The 21335-nt window shown below is 36.5% G+C and overlaps 2 protein-coding genes across 3 annotated transcripts; both read right to left on the bottom strand.

Moving 5' to 3' along the window:
* Positions 1-2987: 2987 nt before the first annotated feature.
* On the bottom strand, positions 2988-3747 carry LOC112173763 (probable calcium-binding protein CML44). Its single transcript, XM_024311446.2, has one exon. It carries the CDS (start codon positions 3572-3574, stop codon positions 3092-3094), a length of 483 nt encoding a protein of 160 aa, XP_024167214.1. The 5' UTR covers positions 3575-3747; the 3' UTR covers positions 2988-3091.
* A 12826-nt stretch (positions 3748-16573) lies between these two features.
* LOC112174287 lies at positions 16574-18265 on the bottom strand. 2 transcript variants are annotated; one of them, XM_040508949.1, is made up of 3 exons: positions 18043-18265; positions 17637-17855; positions 16574-17311 (listed from the first exon to the last, which is right to left on the bottom strand). In XM_040508949.1, exons 2-3 carry the CDS (start codon positions 17812-17814, stop codon positions 16584-16586), a joined length of 906 nt encoding a protein of 301 aa, XP_040364883.1. In that variant the 5' UTR covers positions 17815-17855; positions 18043-18265; the 3' UTR covers positions 16574-16583. The 2 variants fall into 2 exon arrangements, with proteins under 2 accessions (XP_040364883.1, XP_040364882.1); XM_040508948.1 differs by having other exon boundaries at positions 18093-18265.
* Positions 18266-21335: the final 3070 nt, after the last annotated feature.

The raw sequence follows: 21335 nt of genomic DNA, 5'->3' as shown, positions 1-21335 counted from the left end.
GATTGGACATTTTCAAGCATAAAGTTCTCCTACTAGTACGAGCCAAATTAAAAAAAGAAAGAAAACAAAAAAAGACTTTTCCTGTTTTCTAAGCAATTACATTTTGTCAAACCATGAAACCCTTTACAAAAAGAAGCATAAACAAACTTCGAAAATATTATATGGGCGCCCACATAATTATGTGGGAATTTCATAGGACTTCCCTCCGAGGTCCAACCGTACAAGTCTTACCATGTAGAGTCAATGGAATAATCTTACGAGGAATCAAGTTAATTCTAAACTTGTGATGGAGATAGATATATAGCCTTGGTGGAATTGTTAAAGTAAAATCTTTTCACAACCCTGAATGTTCTCAAAATTCATATTGCAGTAGGTGAAGAAAAATAAGAACAACAATTCAAAATCTTATAGGTTTTCAAGAAAAATCAACCCGAAAAAGTGCAAGTGAACATGAAGCTAATCACATAAACGAGGCCATAGAATTTATAAACTCAAACGCAAAACTTTGAAAAACAAATTTCTTTCCCATTCATCTACTTATATATCATCAGAATTGAATCAAACTAATAATCAGGATTCATTTTCCTATTCCTTCACTTCACCACTAAGGCACTAATCGAACAGAGCCCCAACCACAATCAAATCCCTCAAAACAGATTGAAGACATAGGCGTAGCAAATGAAAACTACAGCCAAACACGTGAAACAATATGAGAAAGGGAGGCAGCAATTGTGTTTGGAGCCCCTTAAAATGATGAGGGAAGGTTAAGTGAAATTAGCTTTAATTCCTTAGTGGACCTATGCCCAGAGCCGCCCTGAAATTAACTTAAGTGATGAGGGAAGGTTAAATCTCGGTTAGGATAGGATAAGTTAGGACTTAGGGATTCGCTTCTCTCCAATGTAACCACAAAATCTTAAACTAAGTGCAACCATTTACGTTTCTCTAGCTAGAGTTCTTCATAGATTGTACTTTAATTTGTTTTGCTTTTCTTTGAGAGGTTTTGATAATTGTCCACCTCTCTCTATGTCTTGTATCTTCATTTTTATTTCTTAATAAAATATTAAAATGGAGGGACGGGTAGTGATCCTCTTCCTTTGTGGAGAGTAGTCACCTTGCGCGAAAACTACAACTAGAGACTAATATTGCCTAATCCAGTTTAAAGAATAGGAGAAGTCAACCATGGTCCATGGCCCAATCTTAAAGAGCAACATTGTAGGCACCGATCGCTAAGGGTGTTCTTTGATGAGAACTAAAAAGTAAAAACACAATAAAAAGTTCCGACCATATAAGCTACATCATCGCCTAGTCCATGTTCATATCCTTGGTTTTACAATTTCTCCACCTCGATCCTTGAGAATATAGGAAAAGTATACACGTGCATTACCACGTTCTCTTTCCTTGGTCTACCACACGAGACAAATATATTACAATTTACTACTAGCTATAGGAGGACTAGAATAAGTTGGATTTGCCGTGAACTTTGATGGCAGTTCAGGCATTATTTCTATCTTTAAACTTAGACGAGCATTTATATAAGTTTAATATTTGGACGATTTCAAGCATAACGTTCTCCTACTCATATCAGCCAATTTAAAAGAAAAGGGAAAAAAAATCCCAAGCAATTCCATTTTGTCAAGCCATGAAACCCTTTACAAAAAGAAGCACCATGCAGACTCCAAATACAGTCAAACGCCCATATAATTACGTGGGAATTTCGTATTTTCGTAGGACTTTCCTCTGAGGTCCAACCGTACAAGTCTTACCATGTAGAGTCAATGGTATAATTAATCTTATAAGGAATTAAGTTACTCCAAGCCAAAGACTCTTAATTTTAAACTTGATATGGAGATAGATAGTTAGTCTTGGTATAATTGTCAAAGTCAAATTATTTCACAACGACGAATGTTCTCAAAATTCATTTTGAATTCTAGTATAAAATTGATAACAAAAAAAAAAGTAAATTGGGATACTCTTTTTTTTTTTGACGAAATTTATGTTGTATGTGCCCTAAATAGCACAGCCAAATGCATTGACTAGTTTTTTTTTATTGTTTTCTTTTTAAATGTGGGTAAAATTCTTTAGAGCTAAAATAACGCATTCTAAGAGTCGGAAACAGGTTCACTTTTTTTGTTTACTCTAAAATTGAAGCCAAAATAATTAGGAAAACTCTTTACGTGACGAAATATTCATCACACTGTCTTTTATTATAATTCTTTTTAACTTCTTCAAAAAATTAAAACATAATTACCTTCGCTTCTCGGTGGAAATAGCACGTCCTAACATGGTAACTAGCCAGAGTTCTTTTAAGAGCCCTAGGAAATGGTGGGAAAAAGAACGGGATACTAACTATCTATCAACATATAGTTTGACACTATAGTAAGTGTTCAGGAGAGTAATGAGGACCTTATAATTAATAAAGTGCAAGTGATAATTTTGAATGAACGGTTAGATAGTTGATATTTTAACATTTTAACATGCATGTCATCCAACCGTTCATTCAAAAGTCATCACTTGGTCCTTAATTATTATAAGGTCCTCATTATAAGCTATCCCACAAGTGTTCTTTTAATTTTCTTTTAAGATTTTACTTTGTTACCTTATAATTTTATAAAGAAATCATACGTTAATTACCTTCGCTTCTTGTAGAAATGTCATGGCCTAGTGGGGAAACTAGAATTCTTTAAAAAAACCCGAGAACGCATTTTAAGATTCGAGAATAGGTGAATTTCTCTATTTAATCTTGAAAAATTAGATACTTTTTTTCTAATGAAGTCGTTACATGTGACTCATCAATCTTTTATTTCTTAATTTTATAAAGACATCAATACCTCATTTCCTTTATTTCTTGTTTCAATCATGACTACTTGTGGATTACTTTAAATATTCAAATTACAAGCTGATAGACACAATCCAACAACCAAAATAATTTTTAAACTCGTAGAGCCTTCCAAGTAAAAACAATTGTAAGTAAGCGCTACCTGCACAAGTTACTCAAGGCACAATATATATTTTAAACCAAAAAATGGCTCTAGTAATACATATATTGAAAAATATATGTGTTTGAATTCCTGGAAATCAAAGTAAATGTTAACTAAGAAATGGTATTATGCAACATCATGTGTTTGAATTCCTCGAAATCAAGTAGCCCGTCCAAATTGGTGTCGTACACGTGAATCATGGATCTGCAGTCACGGCTACTATTCTCTTCCATTACTCCTAATCTCCTCAGAACGCTCTCAAGCTCCTCACAAGAAATGAAGCCGTCGCCGTTTATGTCGAACACATCGAACGCCTTCACAAGATCACTCTCATCGTCATGATCATTGGCGCTACCATCTCCATGGCCATTGTCGCCGTCATTACTATCCGGCGTAGATATGGACCTGTAGAAGAACAAGAAGTCATTCCAGTCGAGGCTCGGTTTGCCCACCAGGGACTCGATCTCCTGCAGGCTGAACTCGACCCCAATTCTCTCGAGGAGCCAGTTGAGCTCCTCGACACTCACTTGGCCATCTCCGTTCTTGTCAAGCTTCTCGAAAATTCGCTCTAAATCATTGCTGCTCAGGGGAGACATACTAGGCTCAGTTTGAAGTTAAAGAGACTAGCTGAACAACATGCACATAAAATAGAGAGTTGGGAAAGTACGTTAGGTGTAGGATGGTTTGATTAGGTTATCTGGTTATATATATGGTTTTAGAGGGGTTGCGGTATATATGTATATATATTATATATGCACACGAGTGGAGGTGGTCGCAGGGTCATGTTTTTAAGTTTCTTGTACGGATGTGCGTGTTCGTACCAGGTAAAGACTGAATAATGTGGCCAAGAATGGTCAGGGGAACTGGCGCGAAGCTTCCTGGTGATTATGATACAGAAAGCAACCCAGAGATATTATTATTCCTTTGCTTATGACATTAGATGATTCATGTCTTGCCTTGGCTATAATCTTCAAAATGGGGCGTCCAGAAGATGGGACTATTCCAGCGAAATCTGGAAATTACTAGTGATTTTGCGTATTGTTATGAGTGATCATGCATAAAAGATAAGGATTTCCATGGGTCCCGTAGAAAGATCTATAATGGTATTGCTTGTTTTTTGGTGTTGAACTTTGGAATTAATTGACCCAATTGTTTTCTTTCTATGTGAACAACAGGGACCGACGAATCTATAATTGAGCCAATAAAAAAAAAAATTAGTTGTGGCTGTACTCGTGTATCATGCTTTCGGTTGGCGTCATTGCGGGACACATGGGCTAGTATTAGATTAAGAGTTGGTTACTGAATGATTGCTCGACCATTAATTTAATTCTCCGGTTTTGCCTTCCCATTTGGAACGAATCCAATATGCTTCTCCATCAGTCCAGATTATAACCGGTGAAAAATGAGGAATTATAGAATATCATGCTCCGAAACATCGCAGAAGCTCTAATCCGGTGATATATGGAGGCCTGGCTTTGAAATCTATGGCATAGGGTGTGTTTGGTATGGCTGTGCTTTTCAGAAAAGCTAGCTTCTGCTTATTTATGAGAAAAGGTAGCTGAAAAGCAAAGCAGCTGAGTGTTTGGTAAACTAGCTTTTTTTAAGTGCAGTCAATGGCAAAGTGTTTGGTAAACTCAAATTGACTTGTGCTTTGACTTGTGCTTTTTGTTTGTGGAATGACCAAATTGGACATGACAGATTATTTTTCCTTGATTGTTTGGTAATACAATGTTTTTTTTTTTAGATGATTGGGGGCCAAAAAGCCTACAAACTTTGGTAATACAATGTTGATCAAATGCTTTTGTTATTATTTTTAATCTTTATTATGTCCTTATTCATTTTTGTCAACTTTCAATTTTTATAAATTATGGTGACCATATGATTAATATTGAACAATTTTAAAAATAACTTATACAAATATATTAGTAACATTAATAACAATTGGTTTCTAGTTCGCATCAAGTAAACACAAAAAATATCATAACATATTCAAATGTTCACGTTATTACGCGTACTCATCAAACTTTGAGTAATGCTATTTCTTATTATTTCCATTTCTTGTGCACCATGACCATGATATTTGTCTTCTACATCATCATCCATCTCTATCCCACGACTTGACCCATCACCTTCTCTTACCTTAGAATGACACCTATTTCAGTTATGCGAGAAGCTTCTTGGTTGATCAGCAAAATGGAACTATCTTCGCAATCAAAAGTAGCCCAAGCTTTAGTACCTATGGAAGAAAAATAAATGCAAACATATCATGAAACTGGTAAACAATGAGAATATGGAATATGTTGACACTTGTTTGCTGTGACAAACTGAATGCAGAAGATTGAACAAGAAGCCCCCGGTTAACACATTACCAAGGAAACTAGATTATATCTTAGGGCAACATTTTATTGAAGAATCTTATCTTCCATCTTGCAACTTCCTACAGTAACTGTTGAAATTTATTACCTGGTGTATCTGTGTCCCAAGAAAGTAGAACACAGATACATTTTACGATACCATGCAGTTTCAACAAATTCCAAGGCTGAATATTTCTATATATCTTAAAATTCCAACTTCCAGCAAAACCCAATTATTCTAAAGAAGCATAACTCTAGAGGGGCTCTATGTAACCCCATCATGTTTATGTACATCTGAAACTCATGTTTCAAAAAGAAAAACTCTCACCAACATGTTTGTGAATGAGAGAATCTGAAGTTCTGCTAAGATTTCATTCAGCAAGTGTTTTACTCAATTGAATCAGTCTTTTTTAAATAATATTCAAACCATTGTATTGGAGAAGACAGGAGTTTGGTTTCCATTACATTGACAAGGCATGATGTCTTGCAAAGTTTATTAGGCCAATGTGCAGAAATGATCAAGACCAAACGTGAAGCGGTCAATTTATAGACTCTGCCCTCTGGACTATATATCAGCAACCCTCTGGACTATATATGAGCAATACTAACATGGAGTTGTCTATCATATATAACCTAATGGCAAAACTTACACTCTTGAACACATAGATACACAATATATTACAAGGCAATGCCGCAGGCACAAATTTAGTATCTGTTCTAAAGGCTAATGCGTTGGTCATTTAGAACCCTGAACAACCTATGTTCAACCAATTCGCTTAGTCCATCCATCAATCAAGAAAGAATTATATCCGTAAAAACACAATATTCCATAAAATTTCTTTATAACTGCAAACAAATTTCACAGAATTCACAAATTTCACAAAACTCTATCTGTTTGTCCATAAAACTTCAGATTAAGGGGGAAAAGAAGGAAAAGAATCTAGTTTATGTCAAGATGGACCCATCTGTTGGATAGAGAAAAGGAATCAATATTCCTTTGGTAAAAGAAAGGGGGATATTGTCCAGCCTAGAACATTGATATAAAGTAAAGCAAAAATGAATGGCTACAGAAACTTAACAATTAAGTATATGCAATAATGATGAGAGTTGTGCTGTTCTAGTTGGAGATCTCTAAAGCATGCAAATTAGTCAGGGACATACATATATTCCCATGAAAATACAATTTTGAAAGAAAAGGGGGTCTGTGAGTGAGGTGAGAGAGCACCTTTTTCTTTCTTTAAACTTTCAGAATGGTGGGATCAAAGCGGCTTAAGCAGCGCGTATTTTGTCTGCAGAAGTGGCTAAAAGAGAAGCTTAATCCGTGTTTAGTCACGGATTAAAACGCTTTAAAATTTACCAACACATAATTCATAGCATAAAGTTGAGAAAAATAGAGATCGATTAGCGATTATAGCCTAAGCAAGAAAGGTAAAAGGTACTTTAGCTTTCGGGCTTTTCATGTAATGAAGTTGATGGGTGGGGAACTGGATTGGTATGAACAAACTTGTTAGTCTTAGTAGTTGGTATCAGATTAAAGAACAAAACCTAAGTCTTGTAATCAGTTAAAGAATAAACCTCAAGGATATTCTTCCTTATAGTTCTACATACTCTTTTCTGCAATAAAAAACAATTTACATGAAAGAAAATAGTCACTTGCTTTGACTGCTATTGCTTTCAGGTCATAGTCCTACATACCCTGAAAGTCATTGGGGTTAACAGAGACATACATTACTGCAACCAATGCATTACTTTTAATCCAAGTAAATTAGTAACACCAAGTCTGTTCTTTCTCCATGACAGGAAACAGTAAAGATTCAAACTTGTGTCTACCCAAGATTACAAACACAGAAAGACAATCGTAAAAAGCAGAGAAAGGGCTTTTGGATTCATATGCTTGGTGTCACATTCATATGATCTAGTGTCCAAATATAGTAGTACACTTTTCAATCAATAGAGCAATTCTGAAATGGTGATCAAATTTCACTAGCAGACAACAAACAGAAATGAATGGGGGGAATTACTTGCGTAAATACCTGAAGCTCTGGCTGAGTTATTATAGGGCTCTTCTTCTATGATTGAACTAATAGGAATCTGAATCCCATTCCCATCAAAACTCTATCTCCAAACTCCAACAGTCTCCTTCTCATTCACTTCTCTTTCAGTCACTGCTTTACCCCAATACCACAACAGACCTGATCCTAAGTGATTTTAGCAACCCAACAATTTCAGCTTATCCTAAACACTACAATGACATAAACCAGATTCACAAATTTCACAAATTTCTTTAAAATCCTATAATCCCCAATCCCACAATTAACCAACAGAAGCTGAGCAACTAATGATGTAATTTGATAGAGATTTGTAGCATAATCCAAGTAAATACAGATTGAGATCTGAAAACCCAGATAATTGAAAATGAACTAATAACCAGACACTCAAAGAGAGCAAACCAACCTTAATATCTGCAAACAGATATGGAAGAAAAACTGAAAAAGAAAGCGGTTGAGTTGTTAGTTCTAAGATGGACACAAGCAGAACAGTTTAAAGATCAATTACATTTTCAGCAGCTCACTAATGAGTTCAAATTCCAGAAACTCTCCTAAAGCAATTCAAAATTCTACTGTTGTATGCTTCTCAAAGAAGAAACTCATTTCTTCCAACATTAGAAAACCAAGCAATCTGTAGCTAGCAAAATTTGAAAAAAAAACAACCAAAATCCCAGATCAAACATGCACTTCTTCTAAGCCCAGAAACCCAATGTCACATAGCAATACAGAATAAAAGTAGCAGCTAGATAATTCGTAATTGAAAAGACAAACAAAGGAAACAAGAGGCGAGCACCTCTTGCCAAACAAGATTCTAGTAATCAGCTTCTTGGTTGTAACCGTGAACTTATAAACCATTAAGCTTACTCAATAACAATTGCAAACAAGGATTTGAATATAGAAGCATGACCCGGATAAGCATTAAGCGAATCAAAGAAGAACCCAGATAGGGAATCATAGATTGAGAAATGAAAGATGAAATAGGAACTGAAATGGAAAAGGGAGGAGTTATTAATACCTGGAAAGCTTTCGATTTTCAGAGCCTGGTACGAAAATCTAGGGATTGGATTGAGGCTTCGAACACGAATGAGAGGAGCAGTCAGCTAGATGTCTTGTGCGTGTTCACTAATCGGGGCTGGAGGCTTCCACTTTTGAACACGGAAGAGAATGGTTTGATGGCATTGTGGTGTAATTGCTGAAAGGAAGAGATGACACATCCCGGTATTTCGAAAATTTCATTCAACTACACTAACTACCGCTACAGTGACAAAAGCCATTGCCTGCTTCTAAAAGCAAGGGGTTGCTGGCTTCGGCTTTTCGACCAATACAAGCAGTGGCTTCTGCACCCATAGAAGGAGATGAAGCTCATATTCTCCCAAGAAATGGGAAGTCATGCAACTATTTGTGCGACCTTTCTAGAATTCCACGAGACGACCCAAATGAGAAGAAAGAATAGACTTGTTTAATTGAAGAACCGTTGAGAATGACCTTCGGGTGGCGAAGATTTTGACTGTGTGAGTATTAGTGGAGAGAGAGAGTGAGCTTTGGCTCCATGGACGTACGCCAAGGTGTGATGTAATAAAATAATAAATCGTTGGGAGTTTTTGAGGGAATATTTTATTGGAAAAAAAAATGCAAACAGTACCCGATCTTTGACCAATTAGTAACTTTAGTACCTGACAAAAAAAAAATCACTTTAGTACCTGAAATTCAGACCCCGACTCAACATTAGTACCTAAAACACTGTTAGCCGTTACAGCGTTAGCCAAGTAGCAAAATTTGAGGGGTATTCTCGTCCCTTCACTCAATCTCTTCTTCCTCTCGCTTTCTTCATCTTCTTCTTCCTCCCAACTCGGAATCTGGGATCAATCCCAAATCTTCATCTTCTTGAATTGGGTATGAATCCACCCTAAATATCACATAGCGGTGAACATTCTTCCTCTGCAGTTCCATGAACACTTCTTGCTGTGCTCAACCGCAGCCATGACACAAGAAGCATTCGGCTGCAAATAAAACTCAATTCTGTCATATAAACACAGCACCATCTAAACTCTTTTCACCAAACACCAATCAAACAACAATCTGGGTCATGCAAATATACCCAGAAAATAATAGATCATAAAGTTTTAAGCTTTTATGTTAGCTCAAAGAACAAAAACGAAAAAGCTTTAAGATTTATTCTACAGTAACCAGAGAAATATTGAAAAACTCAGCTGGGTACTTAGAGAAATATGGGTTTCGACACAAAATCTTGAACACTTCACCAAACCAACAAAGATCAAACAACCAAAAAAAGAGAAAAGCAAATAAGATCACGTCTAGGATCAATCCCAGATCTTCATCCTCTCAAATTACCAGCACAACATCTCCATTCCTTCCTCCTTTCTCTTCCACCTTCTCTTCTCCCCTCATACTCTTCTTCCAACCTCCAAATTCCACCTCTCCTTGAAAACCAAAAACAGATAGAGAGAAGAGCCATGTCTTTCTCTACTGCCACCACCCACGCCCTCCACCTCCACACCACCATCGTTGCCGCCGCCAGATCCAATGAATTAAAACACGAATGAACGTGGAGTCCAACACCCAGCTGCTCTACCCGATGATGCTCGAGACCCCAAAGCTCTGCTGGTCCTTCATCCGCAAATTTTGAAAGGCAATTCCATCTGGGGCACGAGGGATTGCACCATTGGAGCCCGTTTCTAAAGCTCTGCAACTTGTCAATTGGTTCGCTCTTTTGGGTTGTGATCTCAGAGCTAGAGGAGGAGACAGTTTGTTTTGAAGCTTTGACTTCAAATTATGGTGAAGTTTGAGCGGAGTTTACGGCGAGATTTGATTGGTATGGTGTGGGTGGCTAGATTGATCTGGTGATGAGCTTTTGGTTTAAATTGGGGGAAATAGAAGACAGAGAGGGTATGGATTGGAGACCAATTGCAGATTGAGAAATTGGTGATTGTCTCCGAGTTTGGACATTGATTTTTTATTTTTCAATTTTGGTGATCAGCCATAGATGTAGAACAAAAATAAAGAAAATTTGGTGATCACCCATAACAACTTTGATTCCTTTTGTTTTGGTTTTGTTTATAGGTGCCTTTCATTTTTGGGATAGTTTCGTTTCCCGCAATTAATCTTTTGGAAATCACTGTTGTAGATGAGGGTTTAGCATCGATGGATTGGAAATCTAAGCTTGAGGAAGAAGAAGAGATGAGAGAAACAAGGAGAGTTGAGAGGAAGAAGAAGACGAAGAAAGCGAGAGGAAGAAGAGATTGAGTGAAGAACGAGAATACCCTTCAAATTTTGCTACTTGGCTAACGCCGTAACGACCAACAGTATTTTAGGTACTAATGTTGGGTCGGGGTCTGAACTTCAGGTACCAAAGTGATTTTTTTTTTGGTCAGGTACTAAAGTTACTAATGGGCCAAAGATCGGGTACTGTTTGCATTTTTTCCCCTATTTTATTTGTTTCTAATTGTGCAAACTTCGGTAAAACGTGATTGGTTGTCAAGTTGGGTTCTAGGGGGGTTTGGTTAGGGTGCAGTGGCACCGGCATTGAGGTTGATAGAGGTTAAAGGGGAGGACTAGTCTTCCTACGTACTCATGAACTTTTGAGCCTTTTTGGGCATCGAGTTGGGAGTTTGGGACAATGTGTCCGTATCTTTTGCTCTGTCTTGGAGTGGTGGTTGGGTTGATGATGGGGTTTTGGGCTGAAATCCCTTGTTTAGTTCTGTCTGGGTGATTTTCAGTTTTCATGAATGAAAATTTGTATGGAGAGCAACTGCTTGAAAATTTAGCTATATTGAGTTGGGAATTAACTAATTATCGTTGAAAGTCACTAGTAGTAGAGCCTATGATTTAGGGGAATGCCGTTTTTGTCAAAGGCATTGTAGTATTGCTCTCTCTGGTACTTATCTTTGGATCCACGATTCTGGTTGTGTTTGAATTTGGCCTTTTGTTTTCTTTGAAACCAAGGGTTGCAATCCAATCAAATTACGGGTTAACCAATCTAAACTCTAGTTCTGAGTTTGGGTTGAACTCACAAGAATTTACAGTTAAAAAGATTAAAAGAAAGAAAATAATAAGATGTTGTATAGAAATTCATCGTACTGTATACATAGGTTCACCCAGGTTGCACTGACATAGTGAAAAGAGAGTTCAAAGATAAATAGAACAAGCTAGAATGAGACCCAAATGTTAGACTGAATGAGCAAAACCAAATCCATGATCAATTCACAATAGCATAAACACACTGAATATTAATCAAGACCACATGAACCAAAATACAAGTTTATATACTAACCTTCTTCAGTATTAGGAGCCATTGCAGTAGCACTAAACGAACTTGACAACGAACTCGGATTGATCTTCTCCTCAGCTCTGGATTCAAGCTCCTTTCTATGGGGCAGGACTTAACGCTTTGTAACAGAGAGAGCAGGGACCAACACTTCTATATATATCGGCTATGTTCCTAAGAATCCTCCCATAAAGATGTTTCTTAGAAACCAAGTCACCAACAATTAGAAGACCTAATGCAACACTAAATCGGATTACAATGTAATCCGACTAATGGATTCCTAACCAATGAGTTGATATAATTATCTCAATAAGTTTCTAGGTATTGTATTTAGCTTACAACTCCTATTAATGAATCAAGTTATAATCCAATTTACATTCTGCATAATAGATGATGATAGGTCCATTTAGTTCTAACACCAAACTTTTCTTCATTTTTAGCCCACACTCATAACTTCATAGTCATGACTATATGGCAAATGTCATGACTTTGTGACAACCCATTAGAACGATGCATGCGTACGAAAGGAGAAAAGGTATACAAAGACTATGACTTTGATTAGTCTAGAGTCTCTTCCAAGAAACTATGGAGAGTTGGTACGTACAGATCGAACCATATAATAAGTTCAGATCGAACCAGTATTCTTTTGAGACTTGTACTACTTGTTATAATATCGATCTACTTGAATTAAAATTAGTAACAAATCAGTATAATGCATTATGCATGCAGGAAAACTAACAAAGAATGGAGTCCTTGAAATTAGCCAGAGCCGGCGTTGAGATCTTCGGGGCTCTAGGCGAGAAATAAAGTTGGGGCTCCCAATCTTGATATTCACAAATGGTTTGTGTTATGACTGTTCAACCTGAACAAGAACACAAACGATCAATATAGCACAATAACACCGATTTAACATAAAAGATCATGGAAAAAAGGATTATATTGTTCTCTATATAGCTTAACAAAGAAATGGACAAAAAAAATTCTCGGGTATAGCCTAAGAAGCATTGATGAGATACTCGGATATGAAAACAATACGACAATTTGATAATTTTGTTTCAAGTTTGATCCCTAAACCCTAGAGAGATTCAAACAATTTGATAATTTTTTTTTTAATTTGAGTTTATGAACACTGATTTTCCAAACTTCCTGCTTCTAATTCTTTAATTTGGTTAATCTTTTAGTGAAATTGTTCTAAATCTTTAAATGTGTTGTTCTAGATACTTTCCATTCATTTCAAACAATTTTGATCGCTTTGTTTCTAGTTTGTACCCTATTTTCCCAATCCTGGTGAGATTCTAAGCCCCAGACGATTTTTATTCATTTCAAACAATTTGATCACTTTGTTTTGAGTTTGAACCCTAAACCCTAGTGAGATTCAAACAATTTGATCATTTTGTTTTTAATTTGAGTTTATGAACAGTGATTTTCCAAACTTCCTGCTTCTAATTCTTTAATTTGGTTAACCTTCTTGTGAAATAGTTCTAAATCTTTAAATACGTTATTTGAGATGCTTTCCATTCATTTCAAACAATTTAATCACTTTATTTTGAGTTTGAACCCTAAACCCTAGTGAGATTCAAACAATTTGACCATTTTGTTGTTAATTTGAGTTTATGAATAGTAGGCGACTGTACTGATATTTCCTGAAAGTGAAACCCTACATGTGGAGCTTGATGTAGCATTTCACATGCTTTGGATTTTTAAGTTTTCTGAAGCCAAAATCTTAATGAAGTGATATCTACTGCTGATGTGATTGTTGCTTTATTTGAGCAACGTTATTAAACAAAAATTGGTACAGAAAAGGTTAGACATGTTCCTAATTTAAGACTCGGTCCTCCAACAGTCACCTTAATGGCGGAATAACTCGGATATATACATGGGAATTTTAGCAAGAAACGTAGAAGTAAATCAGCTTCTCATTCATGTAGGATTTGGAACATGAAATGGAACAAATTCGTTACAAATGAAAGTAATTGCCCCCAGTTTGTCATCATCTTAATCTCTAAGGACATACAAAAAACAAGGCGCACTCTAACAACATATGGGGGAAAATGTGTTGATTCCAATACGAGAAAATTAGAAAAAAATCCAAAAAATCAAGCTCCTCTTAAGGGAAACCCAATCATATGTTTTCTTTTAATGTACACCCATTCACATAATTAAACCTACCGTATAGGTTTTAAGTCTATAATTAAGTTTTTTTTCTTTTTTTTTAGTTTGACTATTTTACCATTCTCGTCGAAGAAGGAAAAAATTCCTCAAATATAGGTGTTTTTTTTTAATTTAAATATGGCATCAGTTATAAACACAAATTAGAATTTAATACCATCAATTTATTTTTCCTGATTTAAAAACGATTACTTGCCTTAATTATTGCATATCTCTTCCTTTTTTATTTGACCTATATATTTGCCATTTTTTAGTAGATATGTTTGTGTAGATAATCCTATTATTAAATATGTCAACTTGATCAATTGCCTTAATTATTGTATGTAACTGATGCCATATTTTAGGAGATATGTTTGTGTAGATATTCCTTATTTAAAAAGATTAATTGTCTTAATTATTGTATATCTCTTCCTTTCAGATTTGATCTTTATATTTGCTATTTTTAAGTAGATGTGGTTGTGTAGATATTGCTATTAGATTTCGTAGATTTCTCAATCTGATTAAACATACTTTTGTGGAGGTATTCCTATCATGTAGTGATTAAACATCCTCTCATCAAGGTATGTCATTTTGCTTTTCTTTTTTTTCCCTTTTTTTGAATGAAATTTGATTCCCCATTCCAATAGGCGTAGGTATAGAATCAATATTCCATGTTCATTAATTTTCCATAATAGGGTCCATGTTATTGTAGATGATGGAGGGTGCAATCAGATCAAGCTTCACTTCAGTAATTTCAGCCCTTAACTCGTCGGTCATAACACGTCCAAACTTGAGAAGGTCGCACCTAAATTCCAGGTGGGTGTACTCTTTAGCCATCAAAATTAACTTGTAGTATCTATTGAGAAATAAGAAGATGAAACAAAAACCTGCAATCAAGAACTTGTATAGTCTATCATACCTACTCAATATCAAAAACCTAGAATGATCACAAAACAAATACCTCTTCGTCAGGAGCACATACACCTTTTGAATAGATAGCAATCACAATACTCATCAACCGTACCAATCGGATATGCTGTCGAACACAGACAACCCACCAATCTCTGATTGTGCAATCCATTTATATCACAAGCTTGTAGAGATATTGACACCAACTTTGAATGTGCAGATTACACTTTTCAATGTCAAGTTACGTAACCTCCAACCCAGAGGAGAATTATAAATTGCTGAAATCAAGGGTTAAGTAATTCTGGGCGACGTCTATGGGCAACCGTTTCATGATCGACTTCCATCAGCAACATTATTGGATTTTATTATCAATCCTATTTAATAGGTGAATGGGAATTTGAAAGTGGCAGATTCAGTAATTCTTAACAACATTGGGTTTTATTATTTAGTCTATTTAATAGGTTTTTTTATTTTGCATAAATCTAATTAATTGGTTTGGGTATATATTAAAACACTCTTATGGATGGGTTTATTCTAAAAGAGGTGTGTCAATTTGGGTGTAGAATCAAATTCCCCGTCTAATACTACTCATCCAATGCGGTATACCTAACCCTATCTCGCAAACAGCATACAACCTAAAAATGGCAATCATCAGCCAGTTAACAAGTTTATCATGAGTTCACGACCAACTATGACTGTATATTCTAAACAAATCTTCAGGACAGAATTCTGTCTTAGGTCGTAGTCTTGCTAACTTTCTTTGCAAATGTCTCAGCGACCAGAAAAGGGAAAGCAATTGTTGCATCACAGTGCACCTGGTTCAACCAAGAGAAAGGATGGAAAATAAATCAGAATAGAAGATGATAAGACCCAAGCATATATGCAAGGTATAGGATAAAAAGAATTGAAGGATTCAAGTTTTGGCGGGTAAATATGTATTAGTATGATGCAAGCAACCAAAGCTAAAAGGCAATGTGCAAAGCTAAGAGATGGCTAAAACTAAAAGCACCTTGACAGTGTTAGCAGAAACCCCGTATTTTCCCCATGACACAGCCTCATCAGGACGTGCTCCAAAATCACTACCATCATACTCTTGTGAAGTATTAATGAACACAGCATAATCCGCACCATTGCGCATCATATTAGCATTGCAAATATGATGTTAGGGCAGGACTTTCTAGGATGATCATTCCAGTCTCAATGAACAGTTTCACCATTCATGGCCCTAATATATCTAAAGAAAAGATGAGGAACTGCAGCGCGCGTTGGAAGGTTTCATGGAAAGCTATAGTAGATGAGGATGAAATCATCACTGCGCGTTAATTCTTGCATCTATAGTCTGACTAACGACGTATTAGAACTCCACTTTCGAAACTCCAAATTTTGAACACAGCCTAATACTGCTAGTACTACCATAACACAGCTGCTTGCATTTGCTACCATGTCACAATGTCCTTCACGTACTACTATGAGATTCAAAGCGCGAACTTTCTTCTCTGTATTATAGGCAAAATACATTAAAAGAACACTGATCAATCCCTAAGCCGCCTCTGTATATTTTAAACAATCAACTATAAGTTGAGTCACAAAAAACAAGTTCGATATCATAAATTAATTACGCATAATCCACATGTAATGACACATTGTCATCCGGATAAAAATGAACAATCAGTCAACATGACTCCAACAATCTCACAAGTTATACCAAATCATATTCACAAGTTAACAAGACATAATAAACCATGCATACAGCTTGGGGCAACTCAGGCACCCATATATAGTCTTATCAAAAAAAAAAAAAAAAAAGGCACCCATATATAGATGCATTCTCTAAAATGTTCTAATTACTAATTCCTTCATTTCAGTCCGAGCGGTTGCACGGTGTAGGCTGTCCAGATTCCCAATTTTCTGTAGGACAATTCCAAGACAGGTGGGTACGAGATTCATTACAGTCGACACAATCCATCATAACATATCTGTGCGGACCCCTGCTACAATTTTCAGACAGACACCTCCAACAAATCTTTACAAATCCCTCCTGCAGAGATGCATCATCTTTATCCAAGTTAAAGCCTCCATCATACCCTTTCGGCAGCTTGTTCTTGTAAGCTTCAAGATCTATATCTGGTACTGTAGGGCCATCCATTGACAAGTACTCACTGTGCATCAAAGCATGTTTTTGCAACCAAGGATTATCCTGCAAGCTAGGATAATCCTTGGTGGTATATACATCCTTCTTACAGACCTTACAAATCACTGCATACCATACCACTACAGGCTCCTCACTAGGAGGAGCCGCAGACCTCCTATGTCCAGTAGTGTATGAATCCACCAAGTAGATCCGAAGGAGCTCCGCCTCTGAGTGATATGATGGTCTTGGTGCCATACTCATGGTGTCTTCATGACATTGATTAATACCTGTAGGAAGTTTAAGCAAAAAATCGCGGTGGCATGATGCATGTACATGGGTGGCACGACAATCCTGCAAGCTAGAACCCTCCTGGAGGCCACCCACAACATAACCACACACCTTACAAACCACCTCAAACCATTTTATAGGTTCCTTATCTTCTAACATGTCATCAGGACCTGGTCATTGTTCCATTTTTGAATACAAGACAAAAAATCAGTGATGATGATGAGAAACCACCTCAAAAGAAACAAATTTAAAAAAAATAAATAAATAAAAAATGAATCTTAGATGAAACATATACAGAGACAGAGCTAGCTATAGATAAAGCAAAGACATTCATGAACTCATGAGTTGATCCAAAAGTAAAATTTTGGCACAAGATGAGGTATAATTACTAGGCTGAATTTTGAATCAATGTATATATAGCAAGCTAAGTAGACAAATTCAACAAAATGGTAATGAAGAAGGAGCCTAAGAGCACAGGGAACTAGGGAAGCATACCAGGTGCCGGATCCAAGTCGAAGAGCTGACGCAGCTGGTGCTCTGAGAAATCTGAAGATGATCTTGGTACCATACTCGTGTCTTCATAACCTGGCAGCTCAGAAAAATTTGCTTTGACGCTGTCTTCATCATACTTATCCTCTTCCATTTTGGTCTGATCCCTCTCGTTTTTACCCATTAGGAAACCTTAAAACCATTTTTTATTCTTGTTAAGAGGACCTGGTCATGGTTCCATTTTTGAATACAAGAAAATCAGCCCAAAATATTAACGATACCTCATAAGAATCAAATACAAAAACAAAAATGAATCTTGGGTGAAACCTATAAGAGGCATTCATGAACTCATAAGTTAATCCACGAGTAAAATATAATTACTAGGCTGAACTTGGAACCGATGTCTACATACCAAGCCAAGTAGACAAACTTGAAGGAACCTAAGAGCACAGGGAACCATACCCGCGTCCGGAACCAATGTGTATATCTGACGGAGCTCGTCCTCCGATAAATCATATGGGCTTTGTTTTCCCTTTTTTACCTTTGGGAGCAGTGGGAGCTGGGTATAACTCGCAGTCCGACGCCGACTCATTGCGGCGAGAGTTGAGGGGATCTCAGTTATCACTAATGACATACTTTCCAGGTCGACACTTATATATATGTCGTTTTGGAATCAATCGGTCCATCCGGGCTTCGTGTTCTCTAAGCCCAAATATTAAATAAAAAGAACGTTCAAATGTGCTGAACTTTTTCAGACTATTAACTTTCATATTTATGTTTTGAAAAGAACCCTCTATCGGTAAGTAAAATAGAACATGAAACCGTAAGCTCCCAAGCTCCTAGGTGATAAAAGAAAGAAGATTGAAAAATATTTAAGTCCGACCCAATATTCATACCTAGTAACCCCATTAACTTTTCAATTGTATTTTCATCCCAATACTACACGACAAGTTTGGTTAGATATCAACCTGGGTTCGACTCCCAGCAGCGGAGCTATTTTTATTTTTATTTTTTATTTTTTCCTTCCCTTCTTTCCTGTCCTGGACCAATCCTCCAAAGTCCAAACCCATTAATAAATACCAGCAGCAACATAAGATCCCCAATTTCCTTACGAAAGAGGATAGTGATGACTTCTTAGACGAAGATGAGGAGGAGGATGAAGAAGATGAGTTGAGGTTTCTGAGGCAAAAAGTGAACCAGCTGAGGGAACAAGCGATTGAAGCAAACAACCATGCAAATAAAGGTATTGCGGCCGCAGTTAATCCCAACAGTAGTGTCAAGATGACAAACAATCACAACGCTAGGAAGAAGGGAGTGCATCACCCAAATCAGAATGGGCAGGGCATGAAGGCGATTATTAATCCAGGTGGGATTGATCCCAAAACCATGGCAGCAATGAACATGAGCAACATTGCTCAATTGGGTGGTGGCCGGAAACATCAATTTGGGTAGGGAAGTCAGAGGGGGAATGGTAATCTATTAATTGAAAGATCACTTACTGAATACAATCACATATATAAACACATTAACTTTAAGGCATGCCAGAACAATGTCGAAAGACAAAAGACATACCTGAAGCTGAGAATGAATTGAGTGCCATGATGAACTGGTCCGGTCTTCTGCAACTGCTCTAAATTCAAGTCTTCTCTTTATGGGGCTGAGATCTTAATACTTGTGTGTAGAGAGTGCATGGACCTGAACCTATATATAGAGGGACTGATATCAGGAACTTCCCCTAACAGTAATCCTAAATCAAATAGGTCCTCCATATAAAAATATATATATATTCTGTATCAATATATTACTTGATTTACAAGCACATAAAATTTCCCAATACAATATGGATTACAGATACAAATTCCTTATTATTGCAGGGATAGAATCATCTATGCGATCCCGGCTATTTCATTTTGATAGTAATTAACTAATTATACACAATTGTGTGTGTCATAATGTGAATAATCAATAATGTAAGTCCAACTCTTACAGAAATAACCATGACCTCAGCGTCATGGTGAATTTGGCTGGCTTTCATGGCAATGGGGCCGCAAATGATGCTACTTCTGCTGCCGGCTTAGGTGGCAATCCCAATTAATGTTAGTCTAGCAGCATTGCAATAGGCGATTCAATCTCAACAAGCTCAAGCAGCAGGCAGTGGATATCAGGCTCAAGAAGATTCTGGAGGGTTCCCTAGTGGTGATTATTAGACGGGCCAAGAATTAAGTTGACGAATTACTTTTGTTTTTGTATATTAAGAAAGAAGAATCACTGTATTTGAAAACAACAAAATTTTGGGTCCCTATATAAGACAAAACAATTGCAAACCCAGTAATCCAAAGTAACAGTAATCAAATCCCAGACTTGATTAAGACGAAAGGATGACAACTAACTTGATTAAAATAGAGAGGTTTTGGTAATGGTTTCAATGGAGGAGAAGGAGAAGACGGAGACGAGTGATGGTTTCAGTCGCATCGATTTTCGAATGAGGAGCTGAGTGAGGCTACTGATGGCTTTTTAAAAGATTGGCTTTTAGGATCTGGTGGATTTGCTCGAACAAGACGGAGATAGCAGTGAAATGTGTGAACCATGATTCGAATTGAAGCAGGGGTTGAGAGAATTCATGGCTGAGATTTTGAGGATGGGAGGCTGCAGCATAAGAATTTGGTCCAAATGCAAGGGTGGTGTAGAGAAGGAATTTTGGAGAAGATGAATACTGAAAAGACTAAAATATCCTTATAAAGTTAACGGGGTTAACATTTTTACTGTTGTTAGAGCATCTCCAACAGCAGGAATTATTTTGTACTTAAATATAGCTAAAATTTTGAAATATAGCTATTAATTTAACAATGTTGCTCCAGCAGTAGTACCTATTTATAAATAATATGCTATATTTTATCCAATCATAAACTGACATGTGGACAAAAGAAGAGAGGGGAATATAATTTTTGCTTTAACTATGCATGATTCTCTAGCTAAATATAGCTAGCCAATTTAGCTAAAGCTAAATTTAACTTAGCAATAGCTAGTCTGTTGGAGTTGAATTTTGCTTTAAAAATAGTTATATATAGCTAAAATTTGAATTTAACTAGTCTGTTAGAGATGTCCTTAGGTATAAATATTGGGTCAGGCTTATCAAGTACTATTTTGATATTTCCCAAAACATAGGTATGAAAGTTAATAGTCTGAAAACACTTTTGACACTGTTTTGACGATTTTTCTGAACAAAAATAATATTAAAAGATAGGCTTTCTCCTTCTAAAATAATTAATTTAAAAAATAATTTTTTACAACAACAGTATTTGAAGACTTTAGTAACTGACAATATGATATCCGAACTTACAAACTTGAATTTGGATTTACAGCTAGCTATAGGAGGACTAGAAGTTGAATTTGCCGTGAAGGCGTGAACCTTCATGACAGTTCAAGCATTCTATCTCTGAACTTATACAAACATTTATATAAGTTTAAAGTTTGGACGTTTTCAAGCATATCTCCTACTAGCATGAGCCAAATTAAAAAGAAGAAAGAAGAAGAGACTTTTCCTATTTTCTAAGCAATTACATTTTGTCTAGTCATGAAACCCTTTACAAAAAGAAGCACAAACAGACTTCGAAAATATTCAAACGCCCATATAATATGGGAATTTCGTAGGACTTCCCTCTAAGGTCCAACCGTACAAGTCTTCCCATGTAGAGTCAATGGAAT

This window comes from Rosa chinensis, chromosome 6 (assembly GCF_002994745.2).
Source record: "Rosa chinensis cultivar Old Blush chromosome 6, RchiOBHm-V2, whole genome shotgun sequence".
NCBI classification, from domain to species: Eukaryota; Viridiplantae; Streptophyta; class Magnoliopsida; order Rosales; family Rosaceae; genus Rosa; species Rosa chinensis.
Note: the sequence above shows the minus strand (reverse complement) of the source record. Positions and strands in the feature narration are given on the sequence as shown.